Here is a 24,276-nt window from a genome sequence, read left to right as displayed (position 1 = left end):
TTGGTGTAATAAATATTTGTGTTTTTTAATTTGGGTGTCATATTAATTTATTGAAATTGGTTGTTAGCTCTCTTATCCTATAGGTTCATTCTCTCTCTCAGAATTGAATTATTATTGGGTTTTTTACTGTTTGGATTTTATTACATCCCCAGGATGTAGTTTATTTAACCTGTTCCTCTAGATTGGAAATTGAATCCAGAGGCTTGATCAGCTTTTAAGTTCAATTTTTGTAGCCGGATTATTTAGGTTGTTGTATTCTCCCATCAGGAGTCAGTAATGTCTGGTTGTTTATTTTGTGGGGATGCTAGCAGTCATTGATCAATGCCTAGATCAGTCAGTTCTTTAGAGATGGCAAAGTGGTGATATTCTGATTCTGTCTTCTTTTGTTGGCTAGAATCCTACCCTATATAATAAAAGGCTAATATGCAAATTGATTGAACGGCAGAACGACAGGTCGCTCTGACGTGCACTGCCCACCAGGGGGCATACACTCAACGCAGGAGCTGCCCCCTGGTAGTCAGTGCGCTCCCATAGCGGGAGCAACGCTCAACCAGAAGCCCTGATCCAGGCTCATAGTTGGCGAGTGCAGCAGCAGTGGCGTGAGCCTCTTCTGCTCTCGTGGCAGCGCTAAGGGGAGCGGGCCTAAGCCGTCAGTTCGACATCCTCTGAGGGCTCCAGGACTGAGAGAGGGCACCCTCCAAGTGCATGAATCTTGTGCACCGGGCCTCTAGTAATTCTATAAAGGAAAATGTTTCATCTACTGTTTGCTTAGTGGTGTGGAAAAGGTTTGGGATAAATATTGGATTCATCACTTCTAAAGTTAATCTTTTGGATGCTAAATTGGATGCCTTTTCAGTGTTTAGAGCTAGCAAACATATCTGTGTGTATGTGTATTTCCCCACAAATTAAAAAATTCATAATGGCTGAAACCGGTTTGGCTCAGTGGATAGAGCGTCAGCCTGCGGACTGAAAGGTCCCAGGTTCGATTCCGGTCAAGGGCATGTACCTTGGTTGCGGGCACATCCCCAGTAGGGGGTGTGCAGGAGGCAGCTGATCAATGTTTCTCTCTCAACGATGTTTCTAACTCTATCTCTCTCCTTTCCTCTCTGTAAAAAATCAATAAAATATATATTTAAAAAAAATAATAATAAAATAAAAAATTCATAATGAATTCACACTGATATTTTCTTTCTTTCTTTTTTTTTTTAAATTCTCACCTGAGGATATTATTCCATTGATTTTTAGAGAGAATTGAAGAGAGAGGGAAAGACAGAAATATGGATGTGAGAGAAACACCTTGATTGGTTGCCTCCTGCACGTGCCCCAACCAGGGCCAGGGCTGGGGAGGAGCCTGCAACCACAGTATGTTACTGGAATCAAACCCAGGACTCTTTGGTCCGCAGGCCGGTGCTCTATCCACTGAGCCAAACCGGCTAAGGCCACACTGATATTTTCAATTCGAATTCAGGATTGCAAAATGTGGGTGTTTTTTAATCAACTTTACTAATACATAATTTACATACAATAAATTGACCTATTTTAAAGGTACAAATACAGGTTTTGAGAAATGTGTATCCACTACCATAATGACAATATAGAACATTTCCATCACTGAAAAAAAGTCCCTTCGTGCCCCGTTAGGACTTTAGGATTTTTGCTTAACTCTTCTATCATACATTGTATCTCCTCTCATGGCAAGAATCCCAGTTCTCAAGAATATTGAGGATACTGGAATGCCATGCCATGCTCATTTGCTTTGTCTCATCGTAATCACAGCAGTCTCAGAATTAAAAGACCAATATTACCACCATATTATCTATCTAAAATTTTCAATTTTATTTTTGTAGTTTGGGGTTCAATACATTGTTTTAATATAACTATGAGAGATTTAAAAGTTTATTTTTTACAAGTGATTTTTCTGAAGAAAATCTTAGTTCTCCCCAAAGGTACCTTTATTCAGGTACTTCGTCTTAGGGACTTCAGCCTTCACAGGAGGGTTGTATTCATGGTCTCTGATCATAGAATGCTATAATGGGCAACATAGAACCACTTTGGAAAATAGTGTGGCTTTGTCTGCTTAGACTGGAGATAAACATAGCCCATGACCCATTTGTACATACACTGAGTGGCCAGATTATTATGATCTCTGAATGCATAATAATCTGGCCACTCAGTGTATATCCTATATAATAAAAGGCTAATATGCAAATTGTCCCCTTGACCAGGAGTTCGACCAGCAAGCAGGCTGGCCAACCGCCCATGTCCCCTCCCCCTGGCCAGGCTGGCCAGACCCCACCCATGCACAAATTCATGCACTGGGCCTCTAATACACACACACACACTGAATGGCCAGATTATTATGCGTTCAGAGATGATAATAATCTGGCCACTCAGTGTATATTTAACATGATTGTATGTGCATGGGAACCAGGAGACATGGCCCTAGCATAAGAGTAGTCTTAGCCCCATTTTTTGTCTTATTAAACAATATATTTTTTTATTGATTTCAGAGGGGAGAGGGAGAGAGAGAGAGAGAGAGAGAGAGAAACATCAATGATGAGAGAGAATCATTGATCAGCTGCCTCCTACACGCCCCCCTACTGGGGATTGAGCCTGAAACCCAGGCATGTACCCTGATGAGGAATCAAACCATGACTTCCTGATTCACAGGTCAACGCTCAACCACTGAGCCACGCCAGCCAGGCATAGCCCCATTATTTGTACTAGCCCCAAACTCACAACCACCTAAATATCCCATAAAAGAGTAGTTAAGTTGGGGAGGTGGGGGTTGTGATTGGGAAGAGACCTGCCAAGGGTTTCTGGGCTGTTGGTGACATTTCATCACTAGTGTTCACTTGATATAATTTATTAAACTGCATATATATTTTTATTCATCTCCATATAATGTGTGCTGTATTTCACAACAAAAAAAATATTGAAAGAATTGGTGGATTTGAAAAAGAATCAAAGTGAAACTTCTAGACATGAAAAAAAGTAGATACTGAAATGAAAATCCAGTAGGTTCTCCTCTTCCTTTCCTTCTTCCCTTCCTACACAATTCAGTCCAGAAGCCATGGTGGGTGGCACATGGCAGGGGTTGCTGATGTCTGTGCAGGGCTGAGGTGGAGCTGGGGGAAAGAGGGGTTTTGAGGACTACATGAGGATAAGTACATGAACCACTGAAGTACCTGGAACCTGCTATGTGCTCAACACATGATCATTATTGTCCTTATAGTTGTTATAAAGGAAATGTTGACAGATGGCATACCAGCCACCTCCGTGTCCTGTGTCACATCCTCTGGGCCTCACCTCTGACTCCAGCTGCATCTGCGACTTCACTCATTTTGTGTTGACAGTTGCATGCTTCAAGTGTACAACACATACCACTCATTTTCTGCCCTGGGGCTTCCCAGTGTCCTGGGTGAGACACTACTGGAAGACTGCTTGGAATGCCCACAGGCATAGCCCAGAAGTCGGGCTGGGGGGTTAGGGGAGGTGTTCCTCACCTCCTGGATACATGATTCTCACTATGTTCCTCAAGTGGACAATTCTGAGAGACGCCTTTTTCATTCCTCAGCAGGTTCCAGTGGGATCCAGCCCCAGTGGCCACAGCAGTGCTCAATACAGCAATACATCCTTGGACTGGCTTTTTCTCCAGTCACTCATGCCTGTTTCCTCACAAATAAATTATTTGCCCGAAAGGTCTTTTTAAAAAAATATTTTTATTGATTTTGAGAGATCAAGGAAGGGAGAAGAAACATTGATAGGAGAGGGAAACATCGATTGGCTGCCTCCTGCATGCCCCCTACTGAGGATCGAACCCACAACTTGGGCATGTGCCCTGACTGGGACTCAAACCAGCAATCTCTTAATCCTTGGGACAATGCTTAACCAACTGAGCAACACTGGCCAGGGCTTGCCTAGATCTTATCTCAGGCTCTGCTTTCAGGGCTAAGACAGGGTATTAGAAGGTCCTAGAAAGCAGCCCTGAGAAAGTGAAATACTTCCTGGATGGAAGTAAGGGGAGTGGTGATAACTCTTACACGCTATAGCTTCACACTTAGTAAGACTTTCCACTGTGGAAGTAGATAGTGAGCACTAGGTTATGCAATAGTTCTAGCACTTGGAAGACATAGGGCAATGGTAATTATATGGATGGTGGTGTTGGTTGGCTTTACTAACCACTTTAGAAGCTTTGCAAGGAGAAAATGAGAGGCTATTGATAGTTTGAGGGCAAGCTGTGCAACTCAGCAGCATTCTGCACTTTAAGACCTTGGGAGGTCTAGATAGGACCAAATCCAGTTACCAGTATGGTCACTCATTTGCTAGCCCCTCCCTACTCTTTTTTTAAAATTTTTATTATTGTCTAAAGTTTTACATATGTCTCCTTTTTCCCCTGATTGACACCTCCCTCCCCCCCCCCCCGCAGCCATTCCCACCCTGGGCAAGCCCCCACCACCCCAGTGTTTGTGTCCATTGGTTATGCTAATGTGCATGCATACAAGTCCTTTGGTTGCTCTCTACCCGTGGCCCCCCCCCCCCACCTCCCCTGCCATTTGTCTCTGGATCTATTTTTTTTAAATAAATCTTTATTGTTCAGATTATTACAATTGTTTCTCCTTTTTTTCCCCCATATCTCCCCATCACCCGGTTCCCTCCCCACCGTTGACCTTATCCATAGGTGTATGATTTTTGTCCAGTCTCTTCCCATACCCCCCACACAGACACCCCTTTCCCCCTGAGAATTATCAATCCACTCCCATTCTATGCCTCTGATTCTATTATGTTCACCAGTTTATTCTGTTCCTCAGATTTTGAATTCACTTGATTTTTAGAATCACTTGTTGATAGATATTTGTTGTTCATAATTTTCATCTTTACTTTTTTCTTCTTTTTCCTCTTTTTAAAGAATACCTTTCAGCATTTCATATAATACTGGTTTGGTAGTGATGAACTCCTTTAGCTTTTTCTTATCTGTGAAGCTCTTTATCTGCCCTTCAATTCTGAATGATAACTTTGCTGGGTAGAGTAGTCTTGGTTGTAGGTTCTTGCTATTCATCACTTTGAATATGTCTTGCCATTCCCGTCTGGCCTGCATAGTTTCTGTTGAGAAATCAGCTGACAGTCATATGGGTGCTCCCTTGTAGGTAACTAACTGTTTTTCTCTTGCTGCTTGTAAGATTCTCTCTTTGTCTTTTGCTCTTGGCATTTTACTTATGATGCGTCTTGGTGTGGTCCTCTTTGGATTCCTCTTGTTTGGGGTTCTGTGCGCTTCCTGAACTTGTAAGTCTATTTCTTTCACCAGGTGGGGGAAGTTTTCTGTCATTATTTCTTCAAATAGGTTTTCAGTATCCTGCTCTCTTTCTTCTGGCACCCCAAAAATTCGGATATTGGTACTCTTAAAGCCATCCCGGAGGCTCCTTATGCTATCCTCACACTTTTGGATTCTTCTTTCTTTCCGCCTCTCTGGATGGGTGTTTTTTTCTTCCTCATATTCCAGATCTTTGGTTTGACTCTTTGGGTGCGGTGGTCTACTCTGTATATTCTTTATTTCAGACAGTGTATGCATAATTTCTGACTGGTCCTTTTCCATTTTTTTGGTATTCTCATTAAGGTCCTTGACGGTCTCTTCAAGTTTCTCAGCGGTTTTTAGAAGATTCTTGAGTAACCTTATAAATATGGTTCTGAACACTGTGTCGTCCATTAGTTTGCTTTCATCAAATTATGTTGATCATTATATATCCCATATATGAGTGAGATCATGTGATATTTATCTTTCTCCGACGCTGTTGCAAATGGTAAAAGTTCCTTCTTTTTTATAGTGGCGTACTATTCCATTGTGTAGATGTAGCCCCTCCCTACCCTTTGTGTTGGCTTCTTTTCCTTCCCTGTTTCACTCTCCCTGAACTCTCCTGCTCCCTAGGATCACCTCCCGTATAAACAGCTTGCACCCAAGTCTTGTCTCAGTCTGCTTCAGGAAGGAGCTCAGGTTAAGACGTAAAGAAGCCTGAATTAACTCTCATAGAAGCTCCATGACATAGGTGTTATTTCTCTCTCATTTGTCCCCTGGAGTGGGCTGAATAGTGACTCCCCAAAAACATACGTCCAAGTCCTAACTCCTGGAACCTGTGAATGTCACCTTATTTGGAAAAAGGGTGTTTGCAGATGAAATTAGGTTAAGGATTTTAAGATGAGGTCATTCTGGATTATCCAGGTGGTTCCTAAATCTTGTGACCAGTTTTCCTATAAGAGAATGTCAGAGGAAGGGGAGGCCACATGAAGACAGAGGCAGAGATTGGAGTGATGCTGCCACGAACCAAGAACCACCGGAAATGGAGAGGCAGGCAAGGATTCTCCCATAGAGCCTTTGGAGAGCGTGTGGGCCTGCCGGCACCTTGATTTTGGATTTCTGGCCTCCAGAACTGTGAGAAAAAATTTTCTGTTTTAATTCACTAGTTAATGATAATTTGTTACCACAGTCCTAGGAAACTAATCCATTCTTCGTTCTCCACCAACTCAGCTCTGGGCTGTTCTCTCCACAGAACACTGATCAGATATGCAACACATATAGGCATGCCTTTGACATTAGCTCAGACTTGAGGACTGAGAAAATCCCTGAAAAATCAATATAAATATTTTTGCAGCCCAGCTGGGTGTGGCTCAGCGGTTGAGCCTTAACCCAAGAACCAAGAGGTCACTGGTTTGATTCCAGTCAGGGCATATGCCCAGATGGGGGCTCAATCCCCAGTAGGGGGCATGCAGGAGGCAGCTAATCAATGATTCTCTTTCATCATTGATGTTTCTATCTCTCCATTTCTGAAATAAATAAAAAATATAAATAAATATTTTTGCAGCCTCTGAAAATTTGAGAACAAATTTCAATGGCAATGAGTAACAAGCGCGTACTTGTCGAGTAATCTTGCCTGCCTCTCACTGTTTTCCTCAGACATATTTTCAAGGTCACCGTTTTTTGTTTTAGAATTTAGACCTTTGTGTTTTTGCTTTTGAACCTTTAATGGGCACGGGGCCAGGGAAACCAGAAAGATGACCATAATGTTTTCAGGATGCATTTATGAAAAGCACAGTGGCCTAATGGTTAAGTGATGTGAAAATGGGGAGAACGGTTCATGCCTAAAAATAGCAAAAGCATTTAAGAACTGTCACCAGTCAGGATCCCACCTGACAAAGCTGTTGTCTGATGACAGGATTGGCAGTATCTGAATGTGCCAAAGGGAGACTGTTTAATCATAAGAATCAGTGATTCACTGTAGATAACCAGGAGAAACTTTTTTTTTTTGTCCATGGGCATGCCTATATGCATACAGGGTCCTTGGTTGATTACCTCCCACCCACTCACCCTCCCCCACCTTCCCTCCAAGATTCCGCACTCTGTTCCAGGCTTGGAGTCTCTGGATCCACTCCATTCATCAGTTTATTTTGTTACTGAGATTCCACTTATGAGTGAGATCATGGGAATCTTATCTTTCTCTGACTGACTTATTTCACTTAGCATAATACTCCAGGAGAGACATTTAAAAAAAAATTGATTTCAGAGAGGAAGGGAGAGGGAGAGACAGAAACATCAATGAGAGAGAATCATTGATCGGCTGCCTCCTGCATTCCCCCTACTGGGGATTGAGCCCACAACCCAGTCCTGTGCCCTGACTGGAATCAAATTGTGACCTCCTGATTCATAGGTGGATGCTCATTTGCTGAGCCACACCAGCTGGACAAGAGAGATGTTTTAAAGTGTCAGTCAAGCCCAGCCGGTGTAGCTTAGTGGTTGAACATCAACCTATTAACCAGAGGTCATGGTTCAATTCCTGGTCAGGGCAAATGCCTGGGTTGTGGGCTCAATCCCCAGCTGATCAATGATTCTCTCTCATCATTGATGTTTCTATATCTTTCTCCTTCTCCCTTCCTCTCTGAAATCAATACAAACATATTTAAAATGTCAAATCAAGTTTGCCTTTTCTTCATGTAAATCAGCTTTGTAAAAATTATCTTACCCTGAGATGTAGTTTGTATCTTTAAATTTCATAAGTTGAGTTCAGCATAGACATATCCAGTTTTATCATCATTATGGGCTTCTGAAATATAAAAGAAGAAGTAATTTAGTAAAATTAGAATATATATCCATAGAGTCACTTAAAATTTTTTATTTTAGTAGCAGGGTGAACTGACAAACAAGTATTAACTTTTTTTCCTGGACTATATCAAGTAATTTATTATTTAAAAATAAAATTATTCTCCAATTACACTTTAAATTCAATATTATTTTGTACTAGGTTCAGGTATATAGCACAGTGGTTAGATAATCATATACTTTACATCGTGTTCTCCCGATATTTCTAGTAGCCACCTGACACCAGACATAGTTATTACAATATTACTGTCTATATTCTCTATGCTGTACTTTACATCCCCATGTCTATTTTGTAACTACCAATTTGTACTTCTTAATCCCTTCACCTGTTTCAAGTAATTTATTATTGAAAATGGTTTAGAAATGCCCCTGCATCCTCCTCTCGATGTTTTATGTGATACTCTCCCTGGTCCATCGTTCCCTCTTCCTTGTTAGGAGCCGTGATACTGGTTACTCTTGGTCTCCTGGGTGTGCGTGTTGTCACCATCTACCCCATTTTTGGGGTCCTAAAGTCCTAGAATATGGTGGCCTCACAGGGACCACTGACTCATTCAATAGTATCTCTTATCCCAAACTGTGGCTCACCTGGTGTCACCTCCAGGAACATGGGGGTGGCATAATGTATCTCATGAGAATGTTCAGTTTCTGGGCAAAAGACAAGAAACAGAGTTATTGGGCTTATAAAGCTGAATCCCTAGTCACGCAAGGGCAGTGGCTCAGCTGGCTGCCCTCGCAATGGCATGTAGCCTCTGGACTTTGCAGGGAGTGCTTACCATCTTGGGCTGTGGAAACACACTGTCTTGGTTCCAAGCCTCTTACTGACTCCTTACCTGTAAAATGGGAACGACATAAATTGGGAGTTAGGGCAGTTTAAGTTGGACAGGACAGGTAAATTGCTCAGCACTGTGCCTGGAACATGGCTGGCCCTCAGTCAGTGTTGACTGGATTTGTTCTTGTTGGCCAAGGCTGTGGGTCTGTTTACCATAAAGCCATGTATGATGGCTGCTTTAAGAGGTGATCATAGAGGAGAAACCAAGATGACAGCATAGGTAAACACCTAAACTGCTGCCTCGCGCAACAATTTCAAAACTACAACTAAAAGACAAAATGGACATCATCCAGAACCAGAGGAAGGCTGGCTGAGTGGAAATTCTACAACTAGAAGGAAAGAAAAAAGCACACTGAGACTCAGAGGGGCTGCAGGAGGCAGAGGTACTGAGACGCGCGTGCGGAGAGGACTGGCAACTGAGTGCGCAACTGGCTTTCTCAAGCGGGAGGGAGAGTTCAAGCTGAACTCCAGTTCTGGGCAAGACTCTGGGGACCCAGACTCATTCGGGAGAAACTGGACTGTCTGGCAGTGGGCAGAACTCGAGGGCGGCTTTCTCTCAGAGGTGCTTGCAGCGATTACCACGGGACACTGAGACACAGGGACCTATTAAGGCAGGGCTGATGGGAAACCAATGCTGTCTGCTCCACCCTGAGACTCCGCCCCATTCAAGCTGAGCACAGAGGCTTTTGCAAGTCTTCTCCCATCAGGGTGTCTCCAGCACAGAAGTTCTCCCAGTGTAGACAGAATGCTGATCCTCACAGCCAATTGGCCCGGAGGTCAATTCCTCCCAGTGATACCAACAACAATCAAGGCTTAACTACAACAAGACTGAGCACACAGCCCACAAAGGGGTGCACCAAGAGAGTCCACCTCAGGTAACTGGGGAGGCTGAGCCACTGGGCCCTATAGGACACCTAGCACACAAAGCCACTCTATCAACTCAGGGAAGCAGCCAAAATGCCGAGACAAAGAAACAGATCACAAATGAAAGAAATGGAGGAAAGCAAAAGACTGGCTATAGAGTTCAAAACCACGGTTATAAGGTTTTTCAAGAATTTTCTAGAAAAGGCCGATAAATTTAGTGAGACCCTCGAGGATATGAAAAAGGACCAACTAGAAATTAAGCATACACTGACTGAAATAAAAAATATTATACAGAGATCTAACAGCAGACTAGAGGATCAAAAGAATCAAGTGAAAGATTTGAAATACAAAGAAGCAAAAAACACTCAACCAGAAAAGCAAAAAGAAAAAAGAATAAAAAAATATGAAGATAGTGTAAGGAGCCTCTGGGACAACTTCAAGCATACCAACATCCGAATTATGGGGGTGCCAGAAGAAGAGAGAGAGCAAGATACTGAAAACCTATTGGAAGAAATAATGACCGAAAACTTCCCCCACCTGGTGAAAGAAATAGACTTACAAGTCCAGGAAGTGCACAGAACCCCAAACAAAAGGAATCCAAAGAGGACCACAACAAGACACATCATAAGTAAAATGCCAAGAGCAAAAGACAAAGAGAGAATATTAAAAGCAGCAAGAGAAAAACAGTTACCTACAAGGGAGCACCCATACGACTGTCAGCAGATTTCTCAACAGAAACTATGCAGGCCAGACGGGAATGGCAAGACATATTCAAAGTGATGAATAGCAAGAACCTACAACCAAGATTACTCTACCCAGCAAAGCTATCATTCAGAATTGAAGGTCAGATAAAGAGCTTCACAGATAAGAAAAAGCTAAAGGAGTTAATCACCACCAAACCAGTATTATATGAAATGTTGAAAGGTATTCTTTATGAAGAGGAGGAAGAAGAAAAAGGTAAAGATAAAAATTATGAACAACAAATACATATCTATCAACAAGTGAATCTAAAAATCAAGTGAATAAAAAAATCTGATGAACAGAATAAACTGGTGAATATAATAGAATCAGGGGCATAGAAAGGGAGTGGACTAACAATTCTCGGGGGGAAAGGGTATGGGGGGTGCGGGAAGAGACTGGACAAAAATCGTACACCTATGGATGAGGACAGTGTGTGGGGGGGTAAGGGCAGAGGGGGGGGTGGGAACCGGGTGGAGGGGAGCTATGGGGGGAAAAAGGAACAATTGTAATAATCTGAACAATAAAGATTTATTAAATTAAAAAAAAAAAAAGGTGATCATAGCCCAGTCAGTGTGGCTCAATTGGTTGAGCATCGCCCTATGCACCAAGAGGTCACCAGTTCAATTCCTGGTCAGGTCACATGCCCAGTTTTGGGCTTAATTCCCAGTAGAGGGCCTACAGGAGGCAGCAAATCAATGTTTCTATTTCTCTTCCTCTCCCTTCCTCTCTCTCTAAAATCAATTAAAAAAATAAAAAAAGGTGCCTAGCCGGCATGGCTCAGTGGTTGAGCGTTGACCTGTGAAACAGGAGGTAACGGTTAGATTCCTGGTTGGGGCACGTGCCTGGGTTGCAGTCTCCATCCCCAGTGCGGGGCGTGCAGAAGGCAGCCAATCAATGATTCTTTCTCATCCTTGATGTTTCTATCTCTCCCTCTCCCTCTACCTCCCTTTTTGAAATCAATAAAAAAATATATATATATATTTTTAAATATATTTTATTGATTTTTTTACAGAGAGGAAGAGAGAGGGATAGAGAGTTAGAAACATCAATGAGAGAGAAACATCGACCAGCTGCCTCCTGCACACCCCCTACTGGGGATGTGCCCGCAACCAAGGTACATGCCCTTGACCGGAATCGAACCCGGGACCTTTGAGTCCGCAGGCCGACGCTCTATCCACTGAGCCAAACCGGTTTCGGCAAATATATATATTTTTAAAAAGTGATCATAAAGGGACTTGGGGCACAGTGAAGATCATTCCAAACTGATATAAAAAAATTTCCAAGATCTCTTGTTAAGTGAAAAAAAAAAATCAAGATGTAGAATAGCCTCTCTGTGACATGCTGCCATTTCTGCCCTGTGTTTAGATGTCAGCACACACATAGACTATCTGTAGAAAGATTTTAAAAACTGATTGTTGTCCCTGGAAAGTGGGACTGGGCATCAGGGGTGGGAAGGAAACAATTGTACCTGTGTGTCTGTATGACCTTAAAAAAATAAGATGAAAACCAACCAACCAAACCAAGGAAAATACCCCAAAAAGTTATCTTACCTGCTTGATTTTCATGGACATTTTCATATATTCCAACTTCTATGGGTGTATTTCCATAGTCTCTGGGTGCTTTATTTCTCATAGCTTTTCCTGTGTAAATTGTGCAGAATTAATTAAATTAAACCAATTCAGCCACATTTTTCTGATCTCCTCTGCCAAGGAGCAGAATTCCCCAAAGTTCTGAAACAAACAATGAGCTGCTCCAATGGCCTTGTTGTCTATTGAAGGAAAACTGTGGACTCAGTAAGGAGTCCGTAGCACCTGCTTTCCCAAGCCAAGAACCCTTCTGATTTATTCTCCCAGCTCTGCAAGTGACATCCTTTGCCTATCAGATTATGCTTGAGATGGCCAGAGACACATTTTCTTTCCTTCGCTGAAAAGAACAGTCTGTCAAAAGCTTTGTAATATCTGCAAGAGATAGTAAATTACCCAGCTGAGTTCTCTTTAGCTGTGGCCAGTACTCAAAGAATATTAATTCCACTTTTGCAAAACTCTAGGCTTTTTGTAGGAAGGGAGACAGGTTTTGAAAATGTATGCGATGTCTGCCTTGGCTGGGAGGTTCAGTTGGTTGGAGCGTTGTGTATGGGAGGCAACCAATTGATATTTTTCTCTCACATCAGTGTTTCTTTCTCTCTCACTTTCTCTCTAAAGCAATAAAAAACATATCCTCGAGTGAGGATAAAACACACACATCTGTGCAAAAAAGAAAAAAATGTATGAGGTGTATACACTTTTACATCTATTTTTTAATATATATATATGTATATATATTTATATATATATATATTTTAACATATATATTTTTTTCATTGATTTCAGAGAGGAAAGGAGAGAGAGCTAGAAACATCAATGATGAGAGAGAATCATTGATCAGCTGCCTCCTGCACACCCCCTACTAGGGATCGAGCCCGCAACCCGGGCATGTGCCCTTGACAGGAATTGAACCCAGGACCCTTCAGTCCGCAGGTCTACGCTCTATCCACTGAGCCAAACCAGATGGGGCTTGACAGCAATTTCCAAGTTTCATACTAACTGAGTCCCTGATTTCTCTGAATTATAACCAGAGGTGGATGAGGCGCAGGAGCCTAAGATTTATCACTTAGTTCTCCCCAGTTGTGGCAGTTTCTCCCATGACCCCATTCTACAGGTCAGAATGCTGAGGCTCAGACATGATCACTGGTGGGTGCCAGCAATGAGACACAAAGTGTCTTTTGTGCAAATCTCAATATTCCTCTACACTTGTGTGCCCAATGAAAAGGCCATTTTGAAATCTTAACTAGAGGTGGCCATAAGACGAGGTTAGTCACTGCGGCTTGACACAGCACTTAAGGTGGAGCGGAGAGGAAGGCTGATCGTGTTTGTCTTCGTGTACTGGATGTCCTCCGAGTGGCTGAAAAATACACGGCAAAGAAAGCGCTTGCCTTTGAGGAGCTGGCAATCAGGACCGCTCCATCATTTGCAGGGCTCAGGGCAAAATAAAAATGTGGGGCCTCATGTTAAAAATTATTAATATTTATATACTTATGTTCATAGCACACTATTCATAGCCCAAAGGTGGAATAACCCAAGAGCACAACATGGATGGGCCTTGAGGACATTATGCTAACTGACATGAACTAGTTACAAAAGGACAGATTCTCTATGATTCCATTTATATGAGGTCCTCCCTAGAGTAGACAAGCAGAATGGTAGTGGCCCGGGGGTAGGGGGAGAGGGAAGTGACTGGTGAGTTAGTGTTTGATGGGGGCAGAGTTTCAGTTTTACAAGATGAGAAAAGTGCTGGGGATGGATGGTGGTGATGGTTGCACAACAATGAGAATACTCGATGCCCCTGAACTGTATACTTAACCTGATTAAGATGGTACATTTTATGGTCATATATATTTTACCACAATTTAAAAAGTAATTTTCCCTCAGTGGTTGACTGTCGACCTATGAACCAGAAGGTCACGGTTCAGTCAGGACATATGACTGGGTTGAGATTTGATCCCCAATAGGGGGTGTGCAGGAGGCAGCCAATTAATGATTCTCTATCATCATTGATGTTTCTATCTCTCTCTGAAATTAAAAAAAACACACATATATTTTTAAAAATTAATTTTAAAAAGTGAAAAGGAAAGTATTAAGAATTTCAAGCCAGTGACAGCCATGGAGCTTTAAACCAAGTGTGGGGCTCTTCTTAGCCCAGGCCTTGTGTGGCTACACAGGGCCCACCGCTGAGCAATCTAAATGAGAAAAGCTCTGACCCAATAACGACGGCAAGTCTGTTTCATTTACCTTCCCCTTTCTCAGCTTTTTCTTCTCTTTTTATTTCTTCACATCCATTTCTGATTCCCCTTTCCCTTCCTCCTCACCTCCCCTTCAGTCTGTGTCCAAAACCCATGGGAAACAATGGAAAAGCTCCAATAGAACTTACTGGCTTTGTACTTCTGTCGAATCCCAAATGCCAGAAGTAGGATTACAATTAGCATCAGCAGCGGAAGCAGTAGCTGCAGGCAGAGTGGACAGCTGTCTCCACCTGGAGGAAGATGGCATTCACCGGTCAGCGCACAGCTTTCTTTCCTAATGAAGGTGGACTGTGAATTGTTCTGGAAAAGGTGATCGCGGCTGTCTCCCATGGTAACCAATGTGTTGTGCACCCTATCCCTGCACTGCTGTGGACATCTGCAACTCCCAGTGAAGTTCTTAAAGTCACGACCAAGTGCATCTTCCACAGGGGTCACACAAGGAGACAAGGCAGCATTTAACAGACCAAATCGTGGCTACAATGTTAGGGTCATCATAAGCTTCCGAATGGCCTGGCCATTTATTGGACAAAGCCCTTAGTCGTGTTGGCATAACTTACAGCACCCAAACAGCTACCATTTGTTATTAACTGCATGTCAGACACTGTGTTAAGCACTTCACATGCATTGCCTTATTTGTCTTATTAGTGTCACTCCCATTTTACAAATGAGAGTAAGGCTCAGAAAGGGTTAAGTGACTTTCTCAAGGTCACACATCTAGTAGATGGAAAGGCTGTGATTTGTGGGCAAAAGCCTGATTCTGGGGTCTGACTCCCATAGACTGCTTCACTTTTTAGGACTTAAAGCTAGGGTGTAGGCTCTTCCAAGGATGAGGCCAGGTGGAGCGTTAATTCCCAATTGTGCCTATTGCCTTTGCTAACCTAACTTTTGGCCAGGTTTGAATCTAGAATTCACAGGCTTTTTGGAGTTCTATACTGGAACATGGCAGCATGGGTGAGAGCCAGCCCCAGTTCCAGCCTGACCCCCTTTTCCAGCCTGAACCCCCTTCCCACCCAGGCTCTGACCTGCACCCTAAGGGCCCTTGCATGCATGTGGACTCTAGCCTGCATGTCCAAATGCCATTTACACCCCCCACTCCCCCACAAGCAGCTCCCTTAGCTTGGGTCCAGGAATGCTCGACTTTCTTCACTGTGGTCCACCCTTGGGAGGATGAACTGGGAAAGAGACTTGCCCGGGCCCTGTGGGTGGGTTCTGATCTGATTGTGTAGGGAATTTGGACCCAGGTACCGAGAGTGTGGTGTAAAAAAGTGGGGATACAGGGTCCAGGTGGGCATATTCCCATGGCCCCCTGGACTCCTCAACCTGTGGGAATGTGCATGGCCAAGATACACTAGAGCAGTACCTTCTAAAACCCAGGGAAGGGACAGGGGCCCCTCTGGCCCCAGGCCAAGGGTGGCACTGAAAGTCTAGACTCACCAAGTGTTAGCAGTGGGGCAATAAACAGCCAAGTAGGCGTTTAGAAGTCACCGAAAAAGCAAAGGAAAAGAGACCTGGCAGCTCCAAGAGAGATGCAAATTTTAGTGTGATTGCTCAGAACCCACGCAGTGGAAGGTCAAGGCAGGAAGCAGGGTCCAGTCAGGAAGTCTCATTGCAAGGTCCCTTCCTGCCACAGTGTCTAAGCTTTTCTATGACTTTTTTTGTTTTGTTTTTATGGCAGAGAGCAATCCCATCACAGTTTGTATGGACCCTACCAAAGGAAAAGCACTTGGAAGCAGGTGGCCAAAGTGGGAAGTGGACTGGCAGAAGACGTTTCTGGGAGCAAATCCAGACCTGTTGAAAGAGCTCAGGTAGTCCTTACTTGTTGAAGGCATGGTGGCGGGATGACTGTTTCTTGCATAGTCAGGCAGGCTGTTTTTAGCTTCACATCTATACTCTTCCCCTTCTCTGGTGTTGCTCTTGGTTAAATTAAATTCAGCAGGTTCCCTTACGTGCTTGGAAATAACTGGTGACAGGGCGATGCCCTTTTTAAAGAAAGTATAATTGATGGGCAGAGTACCGTTGAAGGAGATGCAGCGTAGTGTTACATAAAGGTTTGTCTGGTTTTGAACGACAATGTTCAGCACTGGAGTGGTCACTGGGTCTAGAAAAATGAAAGTGCATGTTACAGGGATACAGATTGGGTTCACTCACCCAGTCCATAAATGTGGATCGAACCCCTACTCTATTCCCCGATGTGGTCCCAGGGAGGATGGACACCCTTCTTGAGAAGTCAAGAAGCTTGCAACCATTGGGAAAGGCCAATGACCACTCTATCATTAGATTGTTAAAACAGCTATAATCTAAAAAGCTAAGAACCACGGACCCAGAGCAGATTTGTCCCATAGAACATTCTGTGATGATAGAAATGTTCTATGTCTGTGGTGTCTAATATGGCAGCCACCTGTGGCTACTGAACACTTGAAATGTGACTAAGGAGACTGAGGAACTAAGTTATTTTATTCCATCTAATTTTAATTAATTTAAATTTAAATTTAAATAGCCATGTGTGACTGATGGCTACCATAATGGAGAATATAGATCTAGAGAACCACTCAAAGATTTTACCAGTATCAGAGCATCTATGTTTAGAAGAATCCAGGTACACTGTACGTGTATTACCTGGAAACCCTCTCTCCCAGGAGTTTATTATCAACGTCACCTTTATAGAGGATCCCATAAATGCTAGGTTGTGAGAGGCTTAGGGTGGGATATGGGAGAGAAAAATATAGAAGTAATAAGATGTGGCTGGGCAGGAAGAACATGGGCTGGTGGGTGGTCATTGCGAAGGGAAGAGGTGGGCAAAGCCTGGGGCTTTGGAGACCCTTGCCACCAGGCCCAACATTGATTCTCAGACTTCTCACTCGAATCTGCAGAGAAAAAGTCATTTTTGCCTACCTGATGGGAATCCTAGAGTAAAGCCTCTAGAAAAGATTTCAACAATTTTCCAAATCATTGATGTAAGACTTTTTGTCTTAGATAACCAGCCTATTATTATCTGAAATAGCCAAAAAGTCTTTGGGGAGAAAGTGAAATGGAATTATCCTATATAATAAAAGGCTAATATGCAAATTGTCCCCTTGACTGGGAGTTCGACTGGGAGGCGGGGCCAACTGACCAACCACCCTCAGCCCCTCCCTCCCACCAGCCCCACCCAATTGCCCCAATTGGGGAGGGCCGGCCAGACCCCACCTGTGCACGAATTCATGCACAGGGCCTCTAGTTAAGAATAAAGGTCTCAGTGACATACTTTCCAGACTCTCAAGTGAGTGCTTGCAAGGGGAACAGAGAGACCATTATAGAATAGAATAGAAGAGGGTCCTACACGTCACAGGGCCCCATGGAACGAGTGCTCTTCTTACCCACAATTGTGAAGTTGACCTCGTGACTGTATTTTGAACAGTTGGAAACTTCAGCTTTGCATTTGTAGGGCCCCGAATCATGGGCTTCTGAGATGCTTAAATTAAAAATCACAGGTTTTCCTTTGCTATCCTGGGTTCCCATGTGTTTCATATCCCGAAACAAATAATAGGTGATTTGTAATTCTTTGTTCTGGTGGGAACAACTTAGAGATACATTTTGACCCTTCATGACTATATTTGTTTTTGAGTACAAACTTGGAGAATTGAATTCTGGAAAACAAAATAACATAAGAGAAAGTTCTTGTTAATGTCCCTTGATAATAATCATCTGGCCACATTTTGTGGATCAAAGTGGTGGAGATAATGCTCTTGGCAAACTTTCCTAAGGGGGCGTTTCTTGCCTACATAGCCTGGCTGATCAGTGTGTGAGGAAGCCTCAGGGCCTACAGAGGCCCCACCCAATGAAAGATGGTGGCCTCAACAAGCCTTTTTGTGCTTGCTATCTCTCTGGCCAGTAAGAGCCTGAAGTGGACCCTCTAAAGACTGGCTATGCTGACTTAGAAATAGTAAAGTTCTAGATTCTATGACCAACCATTATGTCTGGTAGCTAGTTTTGTCCATTATTTATTTTAAATTTCTTATTTTGGAAAATAAGAACTTTCAAAATAATAGTAGAAAAAAGAGTACAATGATCCCCCATGGACCTATCACCCAGCTTCAATAATGATCAACTCATGGTCCATTCTGTTTCATCTGCCTCCCACCCCTTTCCATTATTTTAAAGAAAACCACAGACCGCATGTTTTTGCATCCATAAATTTCAGTATTGAGAAAGAGAAAAACAGCCCCTGACAGTTGGGGACTGGCCTGGCTAGGAACTGACCTGCCACTCACAGCTAGAATACCAATACCAAACAAGGCCACTCTATGACCATGTTGGATCAAGACAAAAACAAGACAACTCCATAACCATGTCTGGACACAGATCAGAATTATTAACATACCCAATTATATCATTATTTCCACTTTCTAATTGGATCCAATCCAGAGTAGAGGCCGCTGCTTTGACTCTTCCTCCAAACCACCTAACACAGATCTAAATCTTATCATAAGACCATTCTATCACCCTCCTGCTGAGACGTCCCATGATTTTCTTGGTATACATTTTCTCCCCAAACCCAGCTTTGTTCAACTATATGTGTATCCCTGGTGATCTTTGGCTGGAGGATGTTGGTAGTTTGTATCACTAAAAGATATGGACTCTTTTGTGAACATAACAATTACCGTTATCACGCCTAACAATTAACAATAATTTATCTCTGAGTCTCAGGAAAGATACTCCAACCCCCTCCCTAAAATCACTTCATTTTAAACAGCAGGTAATAGAAAAGACTTTACTCTGGTTATTCATCTAAAAGCATAGAAAAACTTATTCATGAAAGATCATGTTTAAAGCTGACCATCCACTGTTTTTGGTGAAGACGGTTTCAGTACAAGAGAGAGAAGTAAATGAAACTTACCGTTTGTTTTTTTCATGGTCTCACAATCCAGTTCTGCTTTTAGAGTCAAAAGAGAGAAAAGAAACACAAAAAAACTCTTTTTCCACATCACAGTTTGGTTTTGAGATGCAAGCTTTAGATGTGACAGAAGAAAAATGCCCTTGTCCGTTCATATGGCTTCGCATTCTCCCGAATGAAATTGAAGAAGGGGCCAAAGGAGGCGTGGTGGCACCATAGTGGTGAGTCACTTAGAGAACTTCCTTCTTTAAGACCAAGTTATAGAGATCACAGTTGCCTGCATAAGCTTGGCATAAATACGACTGGTTGGTTTGCCCAACACGTGTTCCTCAATGACTTCTTGTAAGAAGAGAGAGAGATGTGGGAGGTTGTGCTAACTCAGGTTGGATGGGAAGTTGAACTGTGTGTGTGTGGGCGGGGTGGGGGAGGGATAAAAATATGACTGTTGTGTTGTCTTTGTGAAAACCCACCTGATCATCTCTCTTTGGATTTGGCCTATATCAAAAGGAACTTAACGGAAATTTGCTTTAGTCTTGGGAAACAAATATTGACTGTCTAGAGCAGACATACAGAAGCATGGCATCAGAAATGCCTGATTTTGTGAAACGTAGATTCTTAGGCCCTATTCCACACTTACTGGGGATGAAACCTGGGACTCTGAATTTTAACAAGGGCCCCAGCTGTCTCAGAGTCTCTCAATTACATCCCAGAATGTACTGTGGTTCACTTCTACCTGATGCAGAATTCTCCAGGCTCGGTGAAGTGTACACAGATAAAACCACATACTCCGGTGTCGCCACTCTGAAGTGGGGCCTGGGAAGTGCTGAGGGGCTTCCCAAGTGGAGGGAACTGTGGCTGGGCCGCTTGGGTTACTGATTCTTGTTGCCACCCAGGGTTGGCCTTGTAGGTCTCGCACGTTCCTATGGTCAGGTGCCCTCTCTGTGGGGAAGCCAGGTCCCTGCCCGGGTATGGGTTGTTCTAGGATAGGGGTGGGGAACGTCCGACCCGAGGGCTACATAAGACCCACAAAATCATTTGGTTTGGCCCTGCCGAGGCATTAGGGGTAAGTTAATTACATGTTTGACCAAATATACCAGGCTAATTTTTAAGTTGATAATTTTGTATGGCTCGTGAATGATGTTATAAATATCCAAATGACCCTTGGCAGAAAAAAAGGTTTCCCACCCCTGTTCTAGGACATTCTCCAACCTCTACTATCAACTATGGTGATCATTCATTCCCCGTCCCGCACCTAGCCACCACTGGGGTCTGAACGGAGCCAGGGCCAGCTGCTGCCACTCCTACTTCTTCCCTGGCTGCCCACTACTGTCTGGAAGCAAATCCTCTTATGTAGCCCTCAGTTTGCAAAAGGTCCTAATTCCCTTCCGACAGTCAAATTCACTCCTGGGCACCAACTCTCCTAAGAAAGACGGCACTCAGTGATTGATGATGATTTTCACATTGTGATATTATTGGCAATTTCTTTCAATAAAGGAAGGGAAAGAACCCCACAAATTTGATCTCTGGTAAGATGGCCCTGGCAATGCCAGAGTTTTCACTAAGAGAGTTGGAGGTTTTCTTCTTGACACTTTACCAACCAGCATCTCATCCATCCATGCCTGGGCAGAGGGTGGGGCTGGGCCCCTGAGAGCCATTGTGCCTGAGAAGACTGGGTGCCTTTCAGAAAAGCTGACATGGCTGGGGCATTTGTGTGTCTGGAACGTTTCAGCTGGGGCAGGAAGCTTGCAGACCACAGCTTAGATACAAGTATAGCAGAGGAAACCAGAGGAAGTGCTACTTGCAGCTGTTAGTAAACGTTGCTAGGAGCACTTTAGTGAGGCCCCAGGAAAAAGGACGTAATTTGTTAAAAGTTACACAATAAATCAGAAGTGACAGCTGAAATGGAAAAAAACAAAGTTCGTACATGGATGCGGCACATTCCTGGGGGCCCAAATCATGCCAAAACCACATTGTCGTGGTCCACTGTAACTCACCATATTGGTAAGATTGGTAATAACAATAAATATAGTCATACAAACAGGAAGGGTACTATATTCCTTCCTGTTGTCTAAGCCTTACACAGATCTTACGTTGTCTTTGTGTAATACCTATAATTTTAATCCCTATAAAACTGCTATAAGGTATACAGAGGTATTATTATTATTATTATTATTTTAAAATATATTTTTATTGATTTCAAAGAGGAAGGGAAACATCAATGAGATGATGTTTCTATCAGAGAGAGATAGAAACATCAATGAGACAAATCATTGATTGGCTGCCTCCTGCACGCCCCCTACTGGGGATTGAGCCCACAACCTGGGCAAGTGCCCTTGACTGGAATCTAACCCAGGACCCTTTAGTCTGCAGGCCGATGCTCTATCTACTGAACCAAACCAGCTAAGGCCAGAAGTATCTATACTAATAAAAGGGTAATATGCTAATTAGACCGTGAGACCTTCCGGACAAAGCCATGGTGGCGGGGCCGAGGCCGAGGCGGTTAGAGGTGATCAGGCCAGGAGGGGAGGGCAGTTGGGGGTGAGCAGGTTGGGGCGGGCAGTTGGGGGCAATCAGGCTGGCAGGGGGTGCAGATGGGGGCAAGCAGGCTGGTGGGGGGGCAGTTGGGGCAAGCAGGCTGGCAGGGGGTGCAGATGGGGGCAAGCAGGCTGGTGGGGGGGGCAGTTGGGGGCAAGCAGGCTGGTGGGGGGGAAGTTGGGGGTCATCAAGTTGCCATTCCCGACTGGCCTGCATAGTCTTGGTTGTAGGTTCTTGCTATTCATCACTTTGAATATTTCTTGCCATTCCCGTCTGGCCTGCATAGTTTCTGTTGAGAAATCAGCTGACAGTCGTATGGGTGCTCCCTTGTAGGTAACTAACTGTTTTTCTCTTGCTGCTTTTAATATTCTCTCTTTGTCTTTTGCCCTTGGCATTTTACTTATGATGTGTCTTGGTGTGGTCCTCTTTGGATTCCTTTTGTTTGGGGTTCTGTGCGCTTCCTGGACTTGTAAGTCTATTTCTTTCACCAGGTGGGGGAAGTTTTCTGTCACTATTTCTTCAAATAGGTTTTGCTTTCTCTCTTCTTCTGGAACCCCCATAATTCTGATGTTGGTACGCTTGAAGTTGTCCCAGAGGCTTCTTACACTATCTTCAAATTTTTGGATTCTTTTTTCTTTTTGCTTTTCTGGAGGAGTGTTTTTTGCTTCTTTGTATTTCAAATCTTTGACTTGATTCTTACGATCCTCTAGTCTGCTTTTAGGTCTCTTTATAATATTTTTTATTTCAGTCAGCTTATGCTTAATTTCTAGTTGGTCCTTTTTCATATCCTTGAGGGTCTTGTTAAATTTATCGGCCTTTTCTAGGAAATTCTTGAAAAACCTTATAAACGTGATTTTGAACTCTACATCCAGTCTTTTGCTTTCGTCCATTTCCTTCATTTGTGGCCTGCCTCTTTGTCTCCGCATTTTAGCTGCTTCCCTGAGTTGATGGAGTGGCTTTATGTGCTAGGTGTCAGCAGTGTCTCCACTGGGAGAGCTTCTGTGCTCTGCTTGGGTGGGGCGGAGTCTCAGGGTGGAGCAGACAGCCTTGGTTTCCCGTCAGCCCCGCCCTAAGAGGTCCCTATGTCTCAGTGTCCCGCGGCAATGGCTGCACGCACCTCTGAGAGAAGGCTGCTCTCGAGTTTCGCCCGCTGCCAGACAGTCCAGTTTCTCCCCGAATGAGTCTGGAGGGGGAGGGGGAAGGGGAAGGAAGGGGAGAGGGAAGGGCTGGGGCTGGGCCTGGGGCTGGGGCTAGGGCTAGGGCTAGGGCTAGGGCTGGATTTCAGTGCAGTCAGGAGGTTTTGTTTTTCTCCCGAACGAGAAAGCTAGCTGCACGCTTGCTGCCCGCCCTTTCTGCACGCACGGGTCTCCGCACCTCCACAGCTCCTCTGGGTCTGTGTCCTTTTCTCTTTCCTTCTAGTTGTAGAATTTCCATTCAGCCAGCTTTCCGGTGGTTCTGGACGATGTCCGCTCTGTCTTCCAGTTGCAGTTTTGAAATTGTTGTGCGAGGCAGCAGTATAGGTGTTTACCTATGCACCCATCTTGGTTTCTCAGTAGTTCTCTGTATTTAAATGGAAATATATTCATGATAGGCAAAAAAAAGCATGTTGCTGAAAATATATAACACACAGCCCATTTATTTATAAAGTATATGTATACACACGTATAAATATATAGAGATGTTTATGTATTTGTTCATTAATGTATATGTATATAGGTCTAGAGAAATAAATGGGGAAGTTTTCAATATTTTTATACTATTTTCATATACTTTTTTTTACATCGATGGTATATTCCTGCTATAAATTATAACTTCAAGGTGATGTAAATAATGGGGACATCCAAAGCTGATAAAAAGGTGTTTAGGAGAAGCTGCTGTTGCTAAAACAAATTTGAAAGAAAAAATGTGGTATTTTTTTTGTTTGTTTGTTTGTTTAACTTTCTAATCTTCCATTAGATGGCGCCATTGTCAAATTTCTGTAGTTTCAAATGGGCCTGGGAAGGAACCCACCAGCTCATTTTTTCTGCCTGTAAAGACTTTATTTTGCTTGCTTTTCTTTTAAGTCATTTGAAAAAAAAAAAAGTAAGAGCTCCCTTCAGAAATATCCTCTTTCAAGTCAATGGGGATAAGTGAATTGAAGTGCTTATTGAAGGAATTTAGTCATTAGATTAAAATAATAATAATAATAATAATAATAATAATAATAATAATAATACTGTCGCCCTAGCCGGTTTGGCTCAGTGGATAGAGCGTCAGCCCTCGGACTGAAGGGTCCCCAGTTTGATTCCAGTCAAGGGCACGTATCTCGGTTGCAGGCTCCCGACCCTGGTCGGGGGGGTGCATGTGGGAGGCAACAATTGATGTGTCTCTCTCATATTGATATTTCTCTCTCTCTCTGTCTCTCCCTCTCCCTTCTACTCTCTCTGAAAAAATCAATGGAAAAATATCCT

General features: G+C 43.4%; 1 protein-coding gene across 2 annotated transcripts; it reads right to left on the bottom strand.

Annotated features, from left to right (window-relative positions):
* Positions 1-8,028: 8,028 nt before the first annotated feature.
* MILR1 (mast cell immunoglobulin like receptor 1) lies at positions 8,029-19,425 on the bottom strand. 2 transcript variants are annotated; one of them, XM_008149418.3, is made up of 8 exons: positions 19,295-19,425; positions 17,775-18,044; positions 16,235-16,516; positions 14,547-14,648; positions 12,131-12,220; positions 8,920-8,976; positions 8,732-8,791; positions 8,029-8,090 (listed from the first exon to the last, which is right to left on the bottom strand). In XM_008149418.3, exons 1-8 carry the CDS (start codon positions 19,380-19,382, stop codon positions 8,038-8,040), a joined length of 1,002 nt encoding a protein of 333 aa, XP_008147640.2. In that variant the 5' UTR covers positions 19,383-19,425; the 3' UTR covers positions 8,029-8,037. The 2 variants fall into 2 exon arrangements, with proteins under 2 accessions (XP_008147640.2, XP_054565441.1); XM_054709466.1 differs by lacking the exon at positions 14,547-14,648.
* Between the last annotated feature and the right edge of the window lie 4,851 nt (positions 19,426-24,276).

The sequence above is a fragment of the Eptesicus fuscus genome, chromosome 20 (genome assembly GCF_027574615.1).
Source record: "Eptesicus fuscus isolate TK198812 chromosome 20, DD_ASM_mEF_20220401, whole genome shotgun sequence".
NCBI classification, from domain to species: domain Eukaryota; kingdom Metazoa; phylum Chordata; class Mammalia; order Chiroptera; family Vespertilionidae; genus Eptesicus; species Eptesicus fuscus.
The sequence above is the reverse complement of the archived record's forward strand: the minus strand, read 5'-3'. Positions and strand labels throughout refer to the sequence as shown.